Raw genomic sequence first — 20737 nt, 5'->3', positions numbered from 1 at the left:
TGGTGAGCTCTGGTTTTGTTCGTGGAGTACTCCTTTGAGTCGTCATTATTTAGCTATTTTTTTGTTTACTTAGAGAACTGACCAGGAAATCTCATGTTCTGAGCAGTGCGTCAGTTTATCATTAGATGCATCATAGACACAGTCGGTGAGTTAAAGATTCAGGTGTTTTTAATAATACCTTTGCAATATTTCAGTAGTTACTACAAATAAAGTTTTGAAGTTGGTATATTTTAGATATTTAAATTAATTAAAAATATTAGGTTACAGTAGTGCCTTGTGACATACAGAGTTTGAAGTTATAATAGATTTGATAAGCGTAGATGGTTCGCTCGGTCATGTTTAGTGATTGACTGTCAGTCCCGGCTTATTCAGAAAGTGGATCGTGACAAACTTGGTATCAGAGCCTCGGGTTTATGGAGTCCTAGAGGTCTATGAAGCCGTGTTAGTAGAGTCTTGTTTATAATTAGCGTGCCATACTTTAGGAAAAGTTTCATTTTTTTCATACATTATATAGTGCAATAGAGCCTACCTCTAAGAAATTATCTAATGTATTCGTTTATCCAAATCTCGCAGAAATGGCTCGTACTCGCAACTCTGACACCGACACTCAGGATGCTGCTCAAGAAACTATTGCTACTATTGTGGCTCAAGTAGAACTAAGAAGGCTTCAACTCAGAAAAGGAAGAGTAAATCCACAAAAGGGTTTCAAGTACCCCGGGTTGAACATGAAGAAGAGGTGGAGTATGATGATCCAGTACCTCATGATCCAGTGTCGCCCCCAACAGCTGCTCCGGCTAATACAGCTATATCTCCAGAGGTGGGTCAGATGGTTAATGCTATCAATAGTGTTATGGAGATGTTTAAATCCTTCATGGCCAACCAGAACGAGAGAAGAGATGAAATTCCACCTCAATTAAATAGACAGAACAATTCTGAGTCCTCAAGAGTGAATGAATTTTTGAAGTTGAGTCCTCCATTGTTCCATGGTTCTATAGCTAATGAAGATCCAATGTTGTGGCTGGAGGGTGTCAAGAAAGCCCTCCGAGGGATGAAGGCATTTGATGATGAAGCTGTGGAGCTTGTTGCTTACCAGCTTAGAGATGTGGCTGGCACTTGGTTTGAGATGTGGGAAAAGGAAAGAGATGAAGATGATGGTCCGCCTACTTGGGAAGAATTTGAAGAGGCCTTCATGGCTAACTTTATCCCGGAAGAGGATAGGAAAGTTAAGGCTACAGAGTACGAACAGCTCAGGCAAGGGAATAAAAGTATGCAAGAGTACTACATGAAATTCATAAGGTTGGCTAAGCATGCTCCTCACATGGTTAAGACAAAAAAAGCAAAGATTCGCAGGTTTGTTGGCAGTTTGGCATACCACATGAAGGATACGACATTAGCTGCAACAGTAGGAATGACAGCTTTCTCTTTTGTTGTGGGATTCGCCAAGCACTTAGAAAAAGACAGACAATAAAGGTGAGAAGAAAAATAGCATAACAAGAAAGCCTGGACAACAGGAAGGTTTAATGGTACATCCAACGGAGGTGGAATGGGTTCCTCCAATAAGGAGTCATTAGCACCAGCTCAGTCCAGTCATCAGTCAGGTGGTGGGTCTTCCTTCAGACGTACTCAGAGCTAAGGAAACTAGTCTCGCCAGAATCAGAATTTTAGGACATCATCCTCACATAGCCAGAGTCATGTTGAGCAATATTCACAACAACAAGGTCTTTGTGGAACATGTAAGCGGAAACATTCAGGTCAATGCAAGCTTGGGTTTCATGGTTGCTATCATTGCGGAGAAATTGGCCATATAAAGGCCAACTACCCAAAGTTACGACATAATTTTAGTGGTGGATCAACTCGTCCTTATAGTTCCTCAGCTACTATAATTGCACTACCTCAGGCTCGTGGTTTCTCATAATCAGACCGGGCATGGGGCAGGCAGAGGTGCAGATCGAGTTGCTCAGGGAGGGGGACAACCCCTTTTGTTTGCTACACTTGATCGTCTGAGTGCAGAGGCATCTGCAGAAGTTATTACAGGTATACTTCTAGTCTGCTCATGTAATGCTTATGCCATAATAGATCCAGGTTCAATATTTTTATATGTGACTTCATACTTTGCAATTAACCTCGGGCTAGAACCGGAACAACTTAGTGAGTCATTCCTAGTATCTACTCTAGTTGGCGAGTCAATGAAAGTCACAAGAGGTTGTACAGTTTTAGTCCAAGGTCGCAGCACCGAGGCCGATCTCATAGAGTTAGAAATGGTGGATTTCGATGTGATTATGGGTATGGATTGGTTGTCTTCCTGTTATGCCATGTTAGATTGTCGTGCCAAGATAATCAGGTTCCAATTTTCAAATGACGAAGTCTTAGAGTGGTAGCGTTGTTTAGCATCGCTGGTAGGTAAGTTTATTTATTACCTTAAGGCACAACGAATGATCGGTTCTCACCTATTTGACTCACATCATTAATCCAGAATCAGAACCACCAGCTCTTTAGTCTGTGCCAATTGTTAGAGAATTTTCAGAAGTTTTCCCAGATGACCTTCCCGGACTTCCTCCTGAAAGAATCATAGACTTTGGCATCGATCTCATGCCAGGCACTTAGCCCATATCTATACCTCCTTATAGGATGGCTCCAGCAGAACTTAATGAGTTGATAGAATAGTTGAAAGACCTTCTTGACAAGGGCTTCATCAGGCCGAGTGTTTCACCGTGGGGTGCTCTGGTCCTGTTTGTCAAGAAGAAGGATGGGTCTCTTAGAATGTGCTCGACTATCGGCAGTTGAATAAAGTTACAATTAAGAACAAGTACCTACTGCCAAGAATTGATGATTTATTTGATCAACTTCAGGATGCAAAGTACTTTTCAAAGATAGACTTGAGGTCGGGGTACCACCAGTTGAGAATCAGAGAAGAGGATATATCTAAAACAGCCTTTAGAACTCGCTACGGGCACTATGAATTTCTAGTGATGTCCTTCGGGTTGACAAATGCTCCAGCTGCATTCATGGACCTCATGAACAGAGTTTTCAAGCCATTCCTTGATACCTTTATTATCGTGTTTATAGACGATATTTTAGTATACTCTAAGAGCAAGGAAGATCATGCAGAATACCTCAAGATAGCATTGCATACCTTGAAGGAGAATGAGTTTTATGCCAAGTTTTCAAAATGCGAGTTCTGGTTGTAGTCAGTGGCATTCTTAGGCCACGTGGTATCTAGTGAAGGCATAAAAGTGGACCCTCAGGCAAGGGAATAAAAGTATGCAAGAGTACTACATGAAATTCATAAGGTTGGCTAAGCATGCTCCTCACATGGTTAAGACAAAAAAAGCAAAGATTCGCAGGTTTGTTGGCAGTTTGGCATACCACATGAAGGATACGACATTAGCTGCAACAGTAGGAATGACAGCTTTCTCTTTTGTTGTGGGATTCGCCAAGCACTTAGAAAAAGACAGACAATAAAGGTGAGAAGAAAAATAGCATAACAAGAAAGCCTGGACAACAGGAAGGTTTAATGGTACATCCAACGGAGGTGGAATGGGTTCCTCCAATAAGGAGTCATTAGCACCAGCTCAGTCCAGTCATCAGTCAGGTGGTGGGTCTTCCTTCAGACGTACTCAGAGCTAAGGAAACTAGTCTCGCCAGAATCAGAATTTTAGGACATCATCCTCACATAGCCAGAGTCATGTTGAGCAATATTCACAACAACAAGGTCTTTGTGGAACATGTAAGCGGAAACATTCAGGTCAATGCAAGCTTGGGTTTCATGGTTGCTATCATTGCGGAGAAATTGGCCATATAAAGGCCAACTACCCAAAGTTACGACATAATTTTAGTGGTGGATCAACTCGTCCTTATAGTTCCTCAGCTACTATAATTGCACTACCTCAGGCTCGTGGTTTCTCATAATCAGACCGGGCATGGGGCAGGCAGAGGTGCAGATCGAGTTGCTCAGGGAGGGGGACAACCCCTTTTGTTTGCTACACTTGATCGTCTGAGTGCAGAGGCATCTGCAGAAGTTATTACAGGTATACTTCTAGTCTGCTCATGTAATGCTTATGCCATAATAGATCCAGGTTCAATATTTTTATATGTGACTTCATACTTTGCAATTAACCTCGGGCTAGAACCGGAACAACTTAGTGAGTCATTCCTAGTATCTACTCTAGTTGGCGAGTCAATGAAAGTCACAAGAGGTTGTACAGTTTTAGTCCAAGGTCGCAGCACCGAGGCCGATCTCATAGAGTTAGAAATGGTGGATTTCGATGTGATTATGGGTATGGATTGGTTGTCTTCCTGTTATGCCATGTTAGATTGTCGTGCCAAGATAATCAGGTTCCAATTTTCAAATGACGAAGTCTTAGAGTGGTAGCGTTGTTTAGCATCGCTGGTAGGTAAGTTTATTTATTACCTTAAGGCACAACGAATGATCGGTTCTCACCTATTTGACTCACATCATTAATCCAGAATCAGAACCACCAGCTCTTTAGTCTGTGCCAATTGTTAGAGAATTTTCAGAAGTTTTCCCAGATGACCTTCCCGGACTTCCTCCTGAAAGAATCATAGACTTTGGCATCGATCTCATGCCAGGCACTTAGCCCATATCTATACCTCCTTATAGGATGGCTCCAGCAGAACTTAATGAGTTGATAGAATAGTTGAAAGACCTTCTTGACAAGGGCTTCATCAGGCCGAGTGTTTCACCGTGGGGTGCTCTGGTCCTGTTTGTCAAGAAGAAGGATGGGTCTCTTAGAATGTGCTCGACTATCGGCAGTTGAATAAAGTTACAATTAAGAACAAGTACCTACTGCCAAGAATTGATGATTTATTTGATCAACTTCAGGATGCAAAGTACTTTTCAAAGATAGACTTGAGGTCGGGGTACCACCAGTTGAGAATCAGAGAAGAGGATATATCTAAAACAGCCTTTAGAACTCGCTACGGGCACTATGAATTTCTAGTGATGTCCTTCGGGTTGACAAATGCTCCAGCTGCATTCATGGACCTCATGAACAGAGTTTTCAAGCCATTCCTTGATACCTTTATTATCGTGTTTATAGACGATATTTTAGTATACTCTAAGAGCAAGGAAGATCATGCAGAATACCTCAAGATAGTATTGCATACCTTGAAGGAGAATGAGTTTTATGCCAAGTTTTCAAAATGCGAGTTCTGGTTGTAGTCAGTGGCATTCTTAGGCCACGTGGTATCTAGTGAAGGCATAAAAGTGGACCCTCAGGCAAGGGAATAAAAGTATGCAAGAGTACTACATGAAATTCATAAGGTTGGCTAAGCATGCTCCTCACATGGTTAAGACAAAAAAAGCAAAGATTCGCAGGTTTGTTGGCAGTTTGGCATACCACATGAAGGATACGACATTAGCTGCAACAGTAGGAATGACAGCTTTCTCTTTTGTTGTGGGATTCGCCAAGCACTTAGAAAAAGACAGACAATAAAGGTGAGAAGAAAAATAGCATAACAAGAAAGCCTGGACAACAGGAAGGTTTAATGGTACATCCAACGGAGGTGGAATGGGTTCCTCCAATAAGGAGTCATTAGCACCAGCTCAGTCCAGTCATCAGTCAGGTGGTGGGTCTTCCTTCAGACGTACTCAGAGCTAAGGAAACTAGTCTCGCCAGAATCAGAATTTTAGGACATCATCCTCACATAGCCAGAGTCATGTTGAGCAATATTCACAACAACAAGGTCTTTGTGGAACATGTAAGCGGAAACATTCAGGTCAATGCAAGCTTGGGTTTCATGGTTGCTATCATTGCGGAGAAATTGGCCATATAAAGGCCAACTACCCAAAGTTACGACATAATTTTAGTGGTGGATCAACTCGTCCTTATAGTTCCTCAGCTACTATAATTGCACTACCTCAGGCTCGTGGTTTCTCATAATCAGACCGGGCATGGGGCAGGCAGAGGTGCAGATCGAGTTGCTCAGGGAGGGGGACAACCCCTTTTGTTTGCTACACTTGATCGTCTGAGTGCAGAGGCATCTGCAGAAGTTATTACAGGTATACTTCTAGTCTGCTCATGTAATGCTTATGCCATAATAGATCCAGGTTCAATATTTTTATATGTGACTTCATACTTTGCAATTAACCTCGGGCTAGAACCGGAACAACTTAGTGAGTCATTCCTAGTATCTACTCTAGTTGGCGAGTCAATGAAAGTCACAAGAGGTTGTACAGTTTTAGTCCAAGGTCGCAGCACCGAGGCCGATCTCATAGAGTTAGAAATGGTGGATTTCGATGTGATTATGGGTATGGATTGGTTGTCTTCCTGTTATGCCATGTTAGATTGTCGTGCCAAGATAATCAGGTTCCAATTTTCAAATGACGAAGTCTTAGAGTGGTAGCGTTGTTTAGCATCGCTGGTAGGTAAGTTTATTTATTACCTTAAGGCACAACGAATGATCGGTTCTCACCTATTTGACTCACATCATTAATCCAGAATCAGAACCACCAGCTCTTTAGTCTGTGCCAATTGTTAGAGAATTTTCAGAAGTTTTCCCAGATGACCTTCCCGGACTTCCTCCTGAAAGAATCATAGACTTTGGCATCGATCTCATGCCAGGCACTTAGCCCATATCTATACCTCCTTATAGGATGGCTCCAGCAGAACTTAATGAGTTGATAGAATAGTTGAAAGACCTTCTTGACAAGGGCTTCATCAGGCCGAGTGTTTCACCGTGGGGTGCTCTGGTCCTGTTTGTCAAGAAGAAGGATGGGTCTCTTAGAATGTGCTCAACTATCGGCAGTTGAATAAAGTTACAATTAAGAACAAGTACCTACTGCCAAGAATTGATGATTTATTTGATCAACTTCAGGATGCAAAGTACTTTTCAAAGATAGACTTGAGGTCGGGGTACCACCAGTTGAGAATCAGAGAAGAGGATATATCTAAAACAGCCTTTAGAACTCGCTACGGGCACTATGAATTTCTAGTGATGTCCTTCGGGTTGACAAATGCTCCAGCTGCATTCATGGACCTCATGAACAGAGTTTTCAAGCCATTCCTTGATACCTTTATTATCGTGTTTATAGACGATATTTTAGTATACTCTAAGAGCAAGGAAGATCATGCAGAATACCTCAAGATAGCATTGCATACCTTGAAGGAGAATGAGTTTTATGCCAAGTTTTCAAAATGCGAGTTCTGGTTGTAGTCAGTGGCATTCTTAGGCCACGTGGTATCTAGTGAAGGCATAAAAGTGGACCCTCAGAAGACCGAAGCAGTCAAGAACTGGCCAATACCGACAACGCCAACTAAAATTAGGAGTTTCTTGGGGTTAGCTGGCTACTATAGAAGGTTTATAAAGGGGTTTTCCTCACTTGCAGCTCCATAAACTAAGTTGACTCAGAAAGCAGTTAAGTTTCAGTGGTCAAACGTTTGTGAGCAGAGTTTTTAAGAGTTAAAGAAGAGGTTGACCACTGCACCTGTGTTAACCTTGCCGACAGGTTCGGGTGGGTTCACAGTGTATTGTGATGCCTCCAGAGTTGGTCTCGGTTGTGTTCTTATGCAAGATGGAAAAGTTATTGCTTATGCTTCCAGGAAGTTAAAGAATCATGAGAAGAACTACCCCACACACGACTTGGAGCTTGCAGCAGTGGTATTTGCATTAAAGATATGGTGACACTGCCTTTATGGCGAGCATTCTAAAGTGTTTACATATCACAAATGCCTTCAGTACATTTTTAAGCAAAAAAATTAAATTTGAGACAAATAAGGTGGCTCGAGCTATTGAAAGATTATGACATCAATGTCCTTTATCACTCAGGCAAAGCTAATATGGTAGCAGATGCACTTAGTATGAAGTCAATGGGTGTCTTGGCCCATCTTGCAGTACAAAGGCGATCTTTGGGTCAAAAAATTCAAAAACTGACAAATGACGGAATTAGATTGGATGAGACCGAAGAAGGAGGTATAACTGCTTATGCCTCAGTGCAATCCTCCCTTGTTGAGCATGTTAAGGCTAAGCAAGACAAAGATCCATACTTAGTGAAGTTAAAAGAAGGAGTCAGAAACAAAGAAATCATTGTTTTCACTCTAGGAAGTGAAGAAGTTTTGAAGTTGAATGATCGATTATGTGTGCCTGATGTAGATGGTCTGAGAAAGGCCATAATGGAAGAAGCTCATAGCTCGAGGTATTCTATCCACCCAGGTGCTACAAAAATGTATCTGGACTTTAAAGAGTTGTATTGGTGGAAAGGCATGAAGAAGCAAGTAATAGATCTTGTGGCTAAATGTTTGAATTGCCAGCAAGTCAAACCCGAGCATTAGAGGCCCGGTGGCCAAGCTCAAGATATAGAGATACCACAGTGGAAATGGGAGATGATTAATATGGATTTCGTAGTAGGTCTACCTCGCACATGCCGTAAGCATGATTCAATTTGGGTTATTGTATATCGACTGACAAAGTCCGTGCATTTTCTACCTGTAAAGACGATAGATTTCGTAGAGCAGTATGCATAGTTGTACATCAAAGAAATAGTCTGATTGCATAGTACTCCAGTTTCAATCATATCTGACAGAGGCCCTCAATTCACGATGCTTTTTTGGCAAGCATTTCAAAAAAGATTAGGTACCAAGATTAGGTACCAAGGTCAATTTGAGCACCGCTTTCCATCCACAGACCGATGGTCAGGCAGAAAGGGCCATTCAAACACTCAAAGATATGTTGCGTGCATATGTTATAGGTTTTGGAGGTAATTGGGATGATCACTTGCCACTTATAGAATTTGCTTACAATAACAACTATCAAGTCAGTATTGGTATGGCTCCTTATGAAGCGTTGTATGGGCGAAGATGTAGGTCTCTAGTTGGTTGGTTTGAACCAGTAGAGGTGCCGTTGATTGGTTCAGAATTTGTTTGTGAGGCCTTAGAGAAAGTTTAGCTAATCACAGAAAGATTGAAAGTGGCTCTTGTTAAAAGTCTTATTTTAACAAGAGGCATCGTGAATTAGAGTTCATGGTTGGTGATAAGGTGTTTTTGAAAGTTTTACCAATGAAAAGAGTTATGAGGTTTGGTAAGAAATGGAAACTTGGTCCTAGATTTATTGGACCTTACGAAATTCTAGAAAAGAAAGGAAACATGGCTTCTGAGCTAGCTTTGCCCGTTGAGTTGTCCTCTGTTCATCTTGTCTTTCATGTGTCTATGCTTAGAAAGTACATTCATGATGAGTCACATATAATACCTGTCGATACCATAGAAATTAAAGAAGGCTTGACTTATGAAGAGGTACCTATAGAAATTCTCGATAGGCAAGTAAGAAAGTTGAGAACAAAAGATATAGCATCGGTAAAAGTTTTGTGGAGTAATCATGATTCAAATGAGGCTACGTGGGAGTTCGTGGAAGATATGAGGAAGAAATATCCATATTTATTTGAGGAAAAAGGTATGTGAAACTAGGTTTGGTTTGGTATTTATATTTTATTTATTAAATGCAAGTTAGCATGTGTTTATGTCCTTGCAAGATTATACTTAGTTGTTGAAGTAATTTAGTTTCTATCAGAGTATATTTAGTTATTTAATAATTCAGTGTCATGCCAGAGTATATTTAATCCATTAAAGTTAGTTACTTTTTGCAGAAGTGTTGTGCTTTAGATTTTGGTTGGTTATTGTGGTACCTCCTTGCCGGAGTGTGAGTTATTAGTTTATGAGCACTGTATGGTGCCTATGAATGGCTTGTTATGGTATATTTGGTTGATGTTGGTGTAGTTGTGGTATTGGTGACAGAGATTTTTTTTTTTTTTTGGATAGTCCAATTTACAGCGGAGACTCTGCCGAAATTTTTGAAATTTAGGGAGCCAAAATTTTGAGTCCCTTGGGAAAGTTAGTAGTGCTAAGAAAACTTAAGAAGTTCAAGGACTTAAGGAATGATTATTAGCTTAAGAATAAGGCCCTAGCAACATTCGAGGACGAATGTTTTTAAGGAGGGAAGATTGTAACACTTCTCAAATCTGTAGAAGTTTCAAAACTCGCTAAATATAGAATTTAATTTTTTTTAAATCTTAAATTATATTTCTATTATGGATTTAAACCCTTGTGATTACTTTTTGAGTTACTTTTCTATTTATAAAGAATTGAATTTACAATTAAAGGAATATTTATAATTTTAATATCAGTAATATTTAAAAGTGGGTATCATTAATTATTAGTTAAGGCAAAACAAAACAAAAGAGAAAAATAATATATTAAAAAAAAAAAGGCTTAAAGCCTGGAATGGCAAGAAATGTACAATTCTTGAACACAGCCTTATTCGAAGGGCTTGTACAATTCTAAACGTACTTCACGTTTCAGAAGGGCAAAAGGCTTGAGAAGCCTACGAAACAGAGGCAGCGCTGCTTACACACGGAGGCCACGAAAAGATTCTTAGAATTTTTTACAAATTACAAATTACAAATTCTTAAACTCAAGTATATACAATTTTCTATTGTCAATTATCCTAATAGGTAAGAATTGAATAGTTAATTCTCTTCTTCCTCTGTATCAACAGTAAGTTTTATGTTTAGGTGTGAAACTTATGAAATTAATTCAAATGCATTAGTTGTTGTAGAATTACTTGTTTGACAGGTATAAATTGGACGTATTGGCTCAAGGAGTTTTGAGGTAAGTTGATATAATCTTTTACTAAAGTGGTTTAACTCGCAAAAGCAAGTGAGTGCCTATTAACTTAGAATTGTTCTAGCAAATGTTTAGATGATTTATTATGATATATGTGCATAAATTTTCAGATTTTTGTGTTGTTCTTAATGCCATTTTCATGTTAAAAATTTATGAGAAGCAAGAATCTTTAGAAATTCTTTTCAATGTTTATTTCATTCTTATGCCATACTTTACATTTAAGGATATCAGTATGAGTATGTATAGGATGTTCCAGAAAAGATTTAAACTTGAATGGTCAAGAAAGTTGAGAAGTTGATTTGGATCCTAGCGAGGTCACACAGAATAATTTATTATTAAAGTATTTTTTTTTGGGAGTATCCTATATTCTGAGAAGGGATCATCGTCCACGCCGAGGGTCCTGACCAAGGTGTTGACTTCCTGAAAATACTTGTGCCAAAGTAGGGAGTACACGAGCCGAGGGTCTCGTTGCTGAGAATTTGCCTAGCCAAGCTAAGGTATTGGTACATGAGCGCTGAGAACCATGAAGCGAGTGGCACCTCGTGGACTAGACCTATACGATCAGGTTGGGATCGAACCCGTACCGATCATACGGTAACTAAGACAGAAATAAGTCAGGATAGTTGGAATTCCCGAAGTACGAAGAGAAGTATTTTTTTATAAAGAAAAAGAAAATAATTTCTTTTAGAATGTTCATAAATTGTTATTATGCAATTATTTTAGAATTCTTCTTAGAAGCTTTATGTTTTCCATGAATTTATAATCTTTGTTAGTAATGTATATTTTATTAATGTTTAGTCCCCTGTCGTTGAGACTCACTGAGTACAATAGATGGTACTAACGTTCTCTTTTCGGAACCTATGTTGGTCTGTGGTACGACGTAGGAACCAGTTTTGCAGGTGAGCAGGCTAGGGTTAGGACTTCCCTCACTTCCAGTACTATTGGTGAGCTCCGGTTTTGTTCGTGGAGTACTCCTTTGAGTCGTCATTATTTAGCTATTTTTTTGTTTACTTAGAGAACTGGCCAGGAAATCTCATGTCATGAGCAATGCGTCAGTTTATCAGTAGAGGCATCATAGACACAGTCGGTGGGCTAAGATTCAGGTATTTTTAATAATAACTTTACAATATTCCAGTAGTTACTACGAATAAAGTTTTGAAGCTGGTTTATTTTAGATATTTAAATTAATTAAAAGTATTTGATTACAGTAGTGCCTTGTGACATATAACATTTGAAGTTATAATAGATTTGATAAGCGCAGATGGTTCGTTCGATCATGTTTAGTTATTGGATACCGATCCCGGCTTGTTCAAAAAGTGGGTCGTGACAGTCCAAAGACAATTGCTACGTTAACTTCCATTAAAAGAAATCGTAAAAAGCTAAAACTAAGTGTGTCCATCTAATGCTTTGATCAAACATGTCTTTCTTCTTTTTCTCCTTCTCTTTTGATACCGTGTAGAATTCTTAATTCCCCCGGAGATGAAGAGAAACTGACTAAGGCTCATTTGTCTTTTTATTTAAGATTAAGACGTCTGAATCTAAATATATATTTAAATATCAAGATATGTATTAAGATTAAGACATTTGAATCTGAATACATATTTGAATATATTAAGATGTGTATTAATATCCGAATACTAAATAATTAAGACTGTTTGATTTTTAACATCTGAATGTATAAAATTTATCTTTATTTGAAAATTAATAAACATAAAATTCAAATGAAATACTAACTAATCTAATATTCTATCAATAAAATATATAGTCTTTTAAAATATGATAGTTGTTGGTGGTGATGGCTAACAGGTCTAGTCGGTGGTTGGTGGTAGTTTTGGTTGATGATGGTGGTTCATGCTAGTAGCTAGTAGTGATTGGTAGTGGTAGCAATTATGATTGAAGATGGTGGTGGTGATATTTAATATAGCAGGTGATGGTAATAGTTATGATTGAGGAAGGTAGTGGGTGGGTGGTGGTAGGTTATAATGATGGGCAATGCCGGTTGTGGTTGTTGATGGTGATGGGATGGTCAGTTGTGGTAGTTGAGGTAGATGAGTGTTGATTGTGAGTGAGAATGATGGTGGTCGGAGTGGTGGGGATAATGGGTGGTGATGGTCGATAATGATGGCAGCTATGATTGAGGATGATGGCGGCGTGGTGGTGGAGGTGGTGGTTGAGTATGGTGGTGGTAGTGATGGCATGATGGTATTTGTATAATGGTAGGCGGTGACGACAGTTAATAATGAATATGTGATATCATCTTAATGAAATTAAGTCTCTGTTATAAATCTTAATCATACAGACCTATTCAGACTCATTAAGTGGTTATGAAGTTAAAAAAAACAAACACAGTTAATGATTAAGATCTGAATAATTAAGATTTAGACTTTAAAAACAAACGCACTTAATATCTAAAATATGAACGATTAAGATATAGATCTCCATTAAGTGCAAACAAATGAGGCCTAAGAAAACCTCTAGGTTTTAACAGATGCACCTTGGAAAGACAACAAGAAAAACAGGAACGAAAAATTTATACTTCCATGTCCCAATTTATGTGTCACACTTTTTTTCTGTTAAAAAAAAGATGTTATACTTTCTACAATTTAACTTTAAACTTGTTAGTTTACCTTAATAATATAGGTGCACAAATATTTATATCTATGGCTTGTTTTAAATCACTAACTTTTAAAAAGATCTTTTTTAAACTTCGTACTGAGTCAAACAACGCCACATGTATAAAGACACAAGGAGTAATTTTAAAGAAAGCGGGGTCTAATAAAATTGATAAGGCTGACGTACTCCGCTCTTAACCAAATTTGAAATATTAGATTATTTTTGCAAGTCCATGCTTGGAAAGTGGAAACTGTGGCTTTAGAATGAGAGCTCAATCTTACAAGAGGTTTATCTAAAAGATTCGCACTATAACTAGGAAGTTCCATTTGCATCTGCGTCCAGTTACTAGGATGTTCAGTATCCTATATCTATGTTTTTGCTGTATTTTAGTTCCTTCCCAATTTTATCTATGTTCTTGCTGTACATTTTCTTCCCAGTTCTTCTACAATACAAGCATTTACGACATTGATTTTAATAAATATAAATTGTAGTAAAGCACTAACTTGAATGTTTATTGTATTCTTTATCTTCGCATGAACTGCAATAAAAAGGAGATACAAGACTCCGCTGCATATCAACTAAATTCTACAAGATAAATTACATGGATTACTACATCTTATTCCACAGGTTGGATTACATAATACCACCATGCGCACTAGGACAGACCACTAACCACACAGCTTTATCAGTAAACTGGTGAACCTGGAGGGCCGGCAGCCTTGTCAACCTTCATAAATTATCATCCAGAATGGTGGACAATAGCAATCCTTGAACAAACTCACTCCTCTTCGCCTTCTCTTCTTGATCTTTGATTGACAATGGGGGTTGAACTTTTCTGCAAAGTACGTTGAAATACAACATAAGAGATGCGAGCTACCAAATCTAGATATATATGATCCTAAACCAAAGGCACAACTGAGATGATATTCTCATGATAAAGAGATCTCATGTTCCTGTTTCTTTCTCATAACAAAGATATCGCCAAGGTAAACTATACTAGAACAGATAACACCTCTAACTCCCGTCTATTTGACCATAGAAGTTCCATCATAAATGTCAAAGGAAGAAGGGTTCCTCCATTCCGTGTAAACATGATCTGGTCATAGCACAAGTAGTTGATAGAAGCCAATAAGAGCTAGTCCAGCAGATCCCAATTGAGAACTGATCCCTCAAGCATGACATATTGAAGGAGAAAATTATGCACGCAAAATTTTCCAACTTTAGCTTGCTTCAGAGGAAGCAGCTCAAAAGCAGTAATCCAGATACTTCAGCACAAGCAAAACAAATCCAGGTTGCAAATTGTATCATCATTCCAGCATTTAGACAATAACAACGACTCAATTGCAAACTAGTTGGTTGGCTATATGAATTCCATGTCCCTTCCACTCCATTTGGACTTCATTCCATTCCTAAATAAGTTGTGTTTTGAAACAAAGTTGGGTTCTCTAACGACTAAGGTTTCTTATTTTCTACCGACATGCAACTTTCTAATAAACAATCTAAAAGACTCCTTGAAAAAATCAGCCTAATGTAAATGTACCAGCAGGACTAAGCTCTAGTCCCAACTAATTGGTGCTGCCTATATTTCACACACTTAAGCAACTGCTGTAACAAATTCATTCATGAATTAATAGTGACAACATAAAGAGACATGATTGATTGGAATGGTCATACTTTCTCTTTTCAATCGGACATCCAGAATGATCATAGTGTTAGGACTGGACGGTAAGACCAAAACTTTATTTTTCACTGATTGAAGAATATGGCAGAAGGAAAGAAGCCAGACCAGTAGCAACTAAGAAAAGCTATTGATAGATTCTATTCATAGGAGGAAAAATCCTTTTTAAGAAAAAGTTATTTGCAGGTAACATGAACATGTTCTTTCAGAGACAGATAGGGAGATCCAGGATTAGACTTAATGGATTCAACCATTTACTCCCTAAGAAAGGAAAGGGACAAAAAGTGGGATTAATCCTAATTTCTTTGGTTAGTTATTGTCAGCATATAAAACTAGAGTTCGCCTTTTATGAGTTAAATCCATTCCCTAGCGGATCCCCATATGCTGAGATGGTCCGATTAATCCAGATGATAAGGGAATGGAGGAATATTCTTAGCACCGAACTCATTGTACTTTTGAAATTATGGGTTCAAAATTTTATATTTGTTGAAATTTTAGTGATTTTTCACACACACACACACACATATATATATATATTTATGTTATGTCGAAAATATTACGTTCAATTGACCCATTGTTAAAAAGCTCCATCTGCCTCTGTGTTCTTTCATGCAGACTATCTTCAAAATATTTTCACATGAATATCCTATGCTCCACATGTCGGAGTTCATTCTCAGGGGAACTACATGTGAATATTCTGGTGGATTAAATCCAATCTACTTCTTCATGAATTGCATCAGAAAAAAAGCATGAAACAATTTTGATCTCCTGTTACCTGAACTCTAGGGAATACCCAAGGAGGTGATGACTCTTGTCAAAGAATCTCTTATTTTGTATAGGATTAAGTTTTCTCTGTACCTCTTTTTCTAAATTATTTTTGGGGGGTGTTCAAATGTCAGAATATCCAAGAAGGTGGTGACTCTGGTCAAATACTATCTTTTATTTTGTATAGGATTAAGTGTTCTCTGCTCTTTTCTTTAAAGAAAAAAAAAACTCAAGAATTTGTTTTTGTTTGTTGTGTGTGTGTGGGGGGGGGGGGGAGGGGGGGCTTATTAAATGTCACAAAAGCCAAAAGGCTGACATTATTGGTAACTTGTCTTTATCTCATTACCGTAAAAGCATATAGCAATGTACTCTTATCTTTTCTCAAAAAGACCTTTTTCTCATGCAAGGGAAGAGCATAAAATAAACTCAGCAAAACAAATGAACAATTCCAACAGACATTTGCAGAGATAAAAGTCTCCCTTTTATGTTTAGCATGCATAGCTCAATATGTTTTTAAGCCTTGCAATGGCCCATTTCCCCAGCCACACTCAAACAACAGTATATTCCCACCAATCCTGTAATGTTTCACAAAATGCAAACACAAAGAGAGGCACTTCCACCTAACAGCATATTCAAGATATGGGCACCATTTAACGTCATCAAAGATAAAATGTTGGGCGTATCTCTGCACATAACATCCCAATACATGTACTCATTTTGTGAAGCTAAAGTAAAGAACAGATTACAGAAGGATACTGGAGATATTCATGAAGCATTATAAAAGGAAAGAAAGATAAAGAGGGTCAAGGAAAATGTTCGCAGCAAATGGATCATGAATATGAAGACTTTACAGTAAAGTGGTAGTGTATTTACTTTATTAAAAAAACAGTGCAAGTTCCTGTTCTGGTCGATTTAAAGAAAAGCAGTAGAACAAATACTTCATGATAAATAGCACAAGTTCCAATTGTGGTCGCTTAGAAAAGATAGCAGAAGCTAATGCACATGCATTACATTAACAAATTAATTCTACATTGTATGTCTTTCTTCTTTTCAAAAACATGAAACTAGTTGCAATACCTGTACCTAGTCAAAAAAGTTTGATGACAAACAGCTTGGAATAAAAGGAAACTCCAAGCACCCACGGGGCTTTCCCCACCAATTAGGGGTGTCGCCCACAATCTTTCGACATGTGGCTTGGTTGACCTCTATTTTCAGGTTTCCAGAAGCAGATAAGCAACTACGCACGTTCCAGTTGTGGCCGCTTAGGAAAGATAAGGAAGCTAGTACCCAGTACCACACCAAGTTGTATTAACCAAATTAATATTGGAGTCCTGATCTTTCTTCTACTTCGTAAGAAATATTGTGGAATTAATTGCATCAAAAGAACCAAGTCAAAAAAGGTTGAAGACAAATAGTTTGGGACTGGAGAATATTCGTACAGCACATCCTTAGCGCTTTCACCCCGATGCTAGAGGTGTTCGCACACAATCTTTCCACGAGTATCATAGCTGATTTCTTTTCTAAAGCTACCACTAAGGGTGAGGTGTCAAAGTCAAAATTCAAACATCTGGGTCTTCTTGCACTTAGAGATTTATTTTACCGAGGAGCAATACAATTACAAATAATTAATTGAGCAGACATGTTCTTTTGGGAGAATTAGTACAAAGTCCTTTTCTGAAAGATTTTGCAGTTAATTATGCATGTTGATAGCAGCTCTATACAAGTGTTTATAAGGAGCTACTGTAACCAGAGCATAGACAAGGATAAAATGCATACCTTTCAGACGCAGTTACTATTAAGCTTTTCTTCGCTGAGATTGTTTCAGCAGGAGAATGCGTTTGAGCACTCTTGAAATCATCAGCCATTGGCAAAATGAACGATGACAGCAAGGGGTCTGGTGCAGCACTAGTTGAGGAAACTAAACAAGAAGACCCTCCAAAAAGAGATTGCAAATTTCCTTCTCGCAGTTCCTTCCTTAACAAGGAAAGTGTTGAATGAGAACCAGCTCTGCGAGATTTCCTCTTGCGCTGCATGTAAGCTCAAGTCAAGGAACTCAAAGTAGCTATTTGGAGTCACTCATAGTCGTACTCCCCCATGGATATAGACTTTGTCAAATAAGGGCAGAAGACGGGAGGAGCAAATGGATACCATGGCCTCCGCAAAAAATGGAAGTGAAGTCATTACCAGCGTGATTCAACCCTTCCTTAACCCCAAATTTTTACCTCTGTTTCTACAACTCTATTCCAAATTTCCATATCAACCAACTGATCGAACTCCAAATGAACTTGATAATTCGTATTTCAATTTTTATCCAACTTTTCTGTATGATCCCACAAGCTACCACTAGACATAATAAGAAAATATTAAACCAGACCATATGGCAAACTTTACTTCCTTTCTCTGTTTCTCATGATATCAGGATTTTTAAAAGTAAACCAACTCTCCATACATAATGTTGATCTACCTTTTATCATGTTTTTGGGATCCCAACAACCCCTAGGTCACCTAAAATTTCTTAACTTCGATATTCATCTATAAACGGGAGATTGACATGTAGTTTGCAGTTTGATTTCAATTATATACATCTCGACAAAAAGGGGGAAACATTTTCTTTTTTCTTTCTTTGATATTTAATTATTGTCTCCTAATCCAGTTACCCATCCCCACCCCTCCCTCACCCTCTAACCCTGCAAAAAAAGAAGAAAAAATCCAGAGTCTTGTCACTACTGATCACAACTATGAAGCTACACAACCTAAGCAAGAGTATCAGCTTTCCAAGATCTGCAGTGGAGTGATGTTCTATGTGTAACAAAAAAATGATCCTTGGGTCCCAGGACCATGATAAATGACACATTCCGAAGCCTACTCAGAAAAGTTTTAATGAACTCACGTGGAATGAAACACAATGTTGTTCAACATATGAGCTGAGGTCAAATATGCATGTGAAGGTGAACTTTGATAAATATGTTGAGATGAAGATGCCTATGGAAAGTGTGAGAGGGATTTAGTAGCTCACTTTCAACTTGCTGAAGGTTTAAAAGAACTTAAAGTGCCCAAAAGATAAGGACAGATGTTACATACTACTACATCACCAAAAAGCCGAGAAGGAATCAGAACAGAGGACATACTTTTGTACTCTTCCAGGAGAGGAAAACAGAGGTTAGCACCAAACTATAGAACCTCATCCTAAAGGCTCTCAAAAAGAAACCGACATACAGAAACTGTAAAAAAGAATACAAATTAAGAGCTTATGTTGAGTGGCCGACAGCCCCCAGAGCATTACCTAAACAGTCAACCATCTCGATTCAGTAGCTCCATTGAACACATTCTAAAAATGAGAAAATGGAAGACTTTGACATTATTCGACTGGGGGAGGACCCCTCACTCCAATTTATGACAGCAAACCTCGAAACTAAATGAAATGCTCTAAACATCTGGAGGAACTTCCCGATAAAAAGAAAACATCTGGTGGAACTTTAAAAGTTAGGAATTGTGATTAGCATACCCAAGGTTATTGAGAAATTTATCTCCTACATTCTTGTGTTAAGTGACAATTTTCCCACAAGAGATTGCTACCTCCTCTGATTTTACAAACAAAAGAAGCAGCAAAAGGAAACTACAAGAATGAACCACAAAAACGATATTGAGATACTGAATAAAGGATATTTTGAAGATATTCCCATGCTGTAAGGTTATGTGTGCAACCATGTCAACGCCCACCCTCATAGCGCAAACTGGACACACCTACACAAAGAAGCCGACTGTGAGGATTAGTTTTAGAAAGAGCTTCCATATGCCACAGATATTATTGACATAATACTCAAATAAGCAAAATTAGAAGGAAAAAAATCCAGACAGGAAAAACTACCATATCTACAAGTTAAGATGGATTATACCCCATCCCTGCACCAGAACTCCTAAGAGGAAAAATGATAGAGATAAAAACATACCGGCTCAAGGAACAGTTAGCATATAAGCAATCCATAACATACTTCTGGATGGACAACAAAACATTCGTGTTTTCATCCAAAGTAATCTCGACCACGAGCAATAGAAGAAACTTCTCTAGAATGATTTCACAGACATTTAGAAATACTAGAACAATTGCCAGAGGCAAAAAAATGCTTCTGAACCACCCAAGAACGTGCGACCAGTACACAAAAAAGAAATGCCATCAAACAAAGGCAACTGTATCAAGTCATACCATCATGGCTTAAAATGTCAGCTAGTAAACCTAAATATTTAACACGACACTCTATCTTCCAATAACTGAAAGAATTTTAAACTTCTACATTAATCATGACATGTTAAGCGTAAAATGACACAATATCCAATATTTCAACAATGGGAAAACAGCAAAGGGTGATCAACTCCACAATAACTGAACAAAAAGAGAGGTATACCCCATTCTTGGCCTCAACAGGATGCTCATCATCAATATGACAACATAAACCAACAATATCAAAATACTCCGAACAAAAACAGCAGGGGAACTCTTCTCTTATATCGTCGTCCACCTCAATTTCCTCAAAACCCATCAACATTTCCGCGTCAAGATTTTCCCATTTCATTCCTACACCAAATTTAACCACATAAATCGCAAAAAAAATCGAAACTTTACAGCAATAATCCTAAAAATTAAGGAAAAAACCCTTACCAGATCGAGATTGAAAAGCGGATTGGTAGCGCCTGGAAGCAGAAGAAAGACGAGCACTCCATGAATCAGCATCCATATTTGCTTTACTTCACTTTGAATTTTAAAGGATTAAGCTGGATTCTGATTTGAAACAGTGAAACTCAAGTACCAATTCGACTCAATCGTTAGGAGAGAGGGTAGGGTTGGGTTGGGTTGACGATTTGTGAATTGTGAGGAGTGTCGGTGTGTGTGATTTGGGAAACCGAGTGCGATTTTGGTTACACGAAACGACGACGAATCGATGAAGATGACGCAGAACAAGAAGCAGATGATGAAGAGGAGGTAGCTGAGGCCTTTTTAGCAGGTGAAAATGTGAAATTCTACCAAAAAAGAAAGATGAGACTTGTCTTC

The 20737-nt window shown here is 38.4% G+C and overlaps 2 protein-coding genes across 2 annotated transcripts; one reads left to right on the top strand and one right to left on the bottom strand.

The window, feature by feature from the left end:
• Positions 1-575: 575 nt before the first annotated feature.
• LOC138874734 (uncharacterized) lies at positions 576-8904 on the top strand. Its single transcript, XM_070153515.1, has 5 exons — positions 576-702; positions 771-1350; positions 1898-2034; positions 7789-8234; positions 8593-8904. The coding sequence occupies exons 1-5, from the start codon at positions 576-578 to the stop codon at positions 8902-8904; spliced, it is 1602 nt and encodes a 533-aa protein (XP_070009616.1).
• Positions 8905-13716: 4812 nt separating this feature from the next.
• Positions 13717-20728, bottom strand: LOC104212289 (protein DEHYDRATION-INDUCED 19 homolog 3). The gene is made up of 5 exons (XM_009761511.2): positions 20348-20728; positions 20094-20263; positions 19357-19434; positions 17467-17723; positions 13717-14082 (listed from the first exon to the last, which is right to left on the bottom strand). Exons 1-5 carry the CDS (start codon positions 20421-20423, stop codon positions 13977-13979), a joined length of 687 nt encoding a protein of 228 aa, XP_009759813.1. The 5' UTR covers positions 20424-20728; the 3' UTR covers positions 13717-13976.
• Positions 20729-20737: the final 9 nt, after the last annotated feature.

This window comes from Nicotiana sylvestris, chromosome 1, assembly GCF_000393655.2.
Source record: "Nicotiana sylvestris chromosome 1, ASM39365v2, whole genome shotgun sequence".
Classification (NCBI taxonomy): Eukaryota; Viridiplantae; Streptophyta; class Magnoliopsida; order Solanales; family Solanaceae; genus Nicotiana; species Nicotiana sylvestris.
This window is presented reverse-complemented; position numbering and strand designations above follow the sequence as displayed.

What these genes read in the sequence shown, in the direction of transcription:
- LOC138874734 (XM_070153515.1), top strand. Translation starts at nt 576, where the DNA reads ATGGCTCGTACTCGCAACTCTGACACCGACACTCAGGATGCTGCTCAA. An exon ending in AAAAAAGCAAAGATTCGCAG is followed by an intron (nt 1,351 to 1,897) that starts GTTTGTTGGCAG and finishes GCACTACCTCAG; the next exon opens with GCTCGTGGTTTCTCATAATC. An exon ending in ATCTGCAGAAGTTATTACAG is followed by an intron (nt 2,035 to 7,788) that starts GTATACTTCTAG and finishes TTTATCACTCAG; the next exon opens with GCAAAGCTAATATGGTAGCA.
- LOC104212289 (XM_009761511.2), bottom strand. Translation starts at nt 20,423, where the DNA reads ATGGATGCTGATTCATGGAGTGCTCGTCTTTCTTCTGCTTCCAGGCGC. An exon ending in CGCTTTTCAATCTCGATCTG is followed by an intron (nt 20,264 to 20,347) that starts GTAAGGGTTTTT and finishes AATTTGGTGTAG; the next exon opens with GAATGAAATGGGAAAATCTT. An exon ending in ATAGTAACTGCGTCTGAAAG is followed by an intron (nt 14,083 to 17,466) that starts GTATGCATTTTA and finishes CGTACTTTGCAG; the next exon opens with AAAAGTTCAACCCCCATTGT.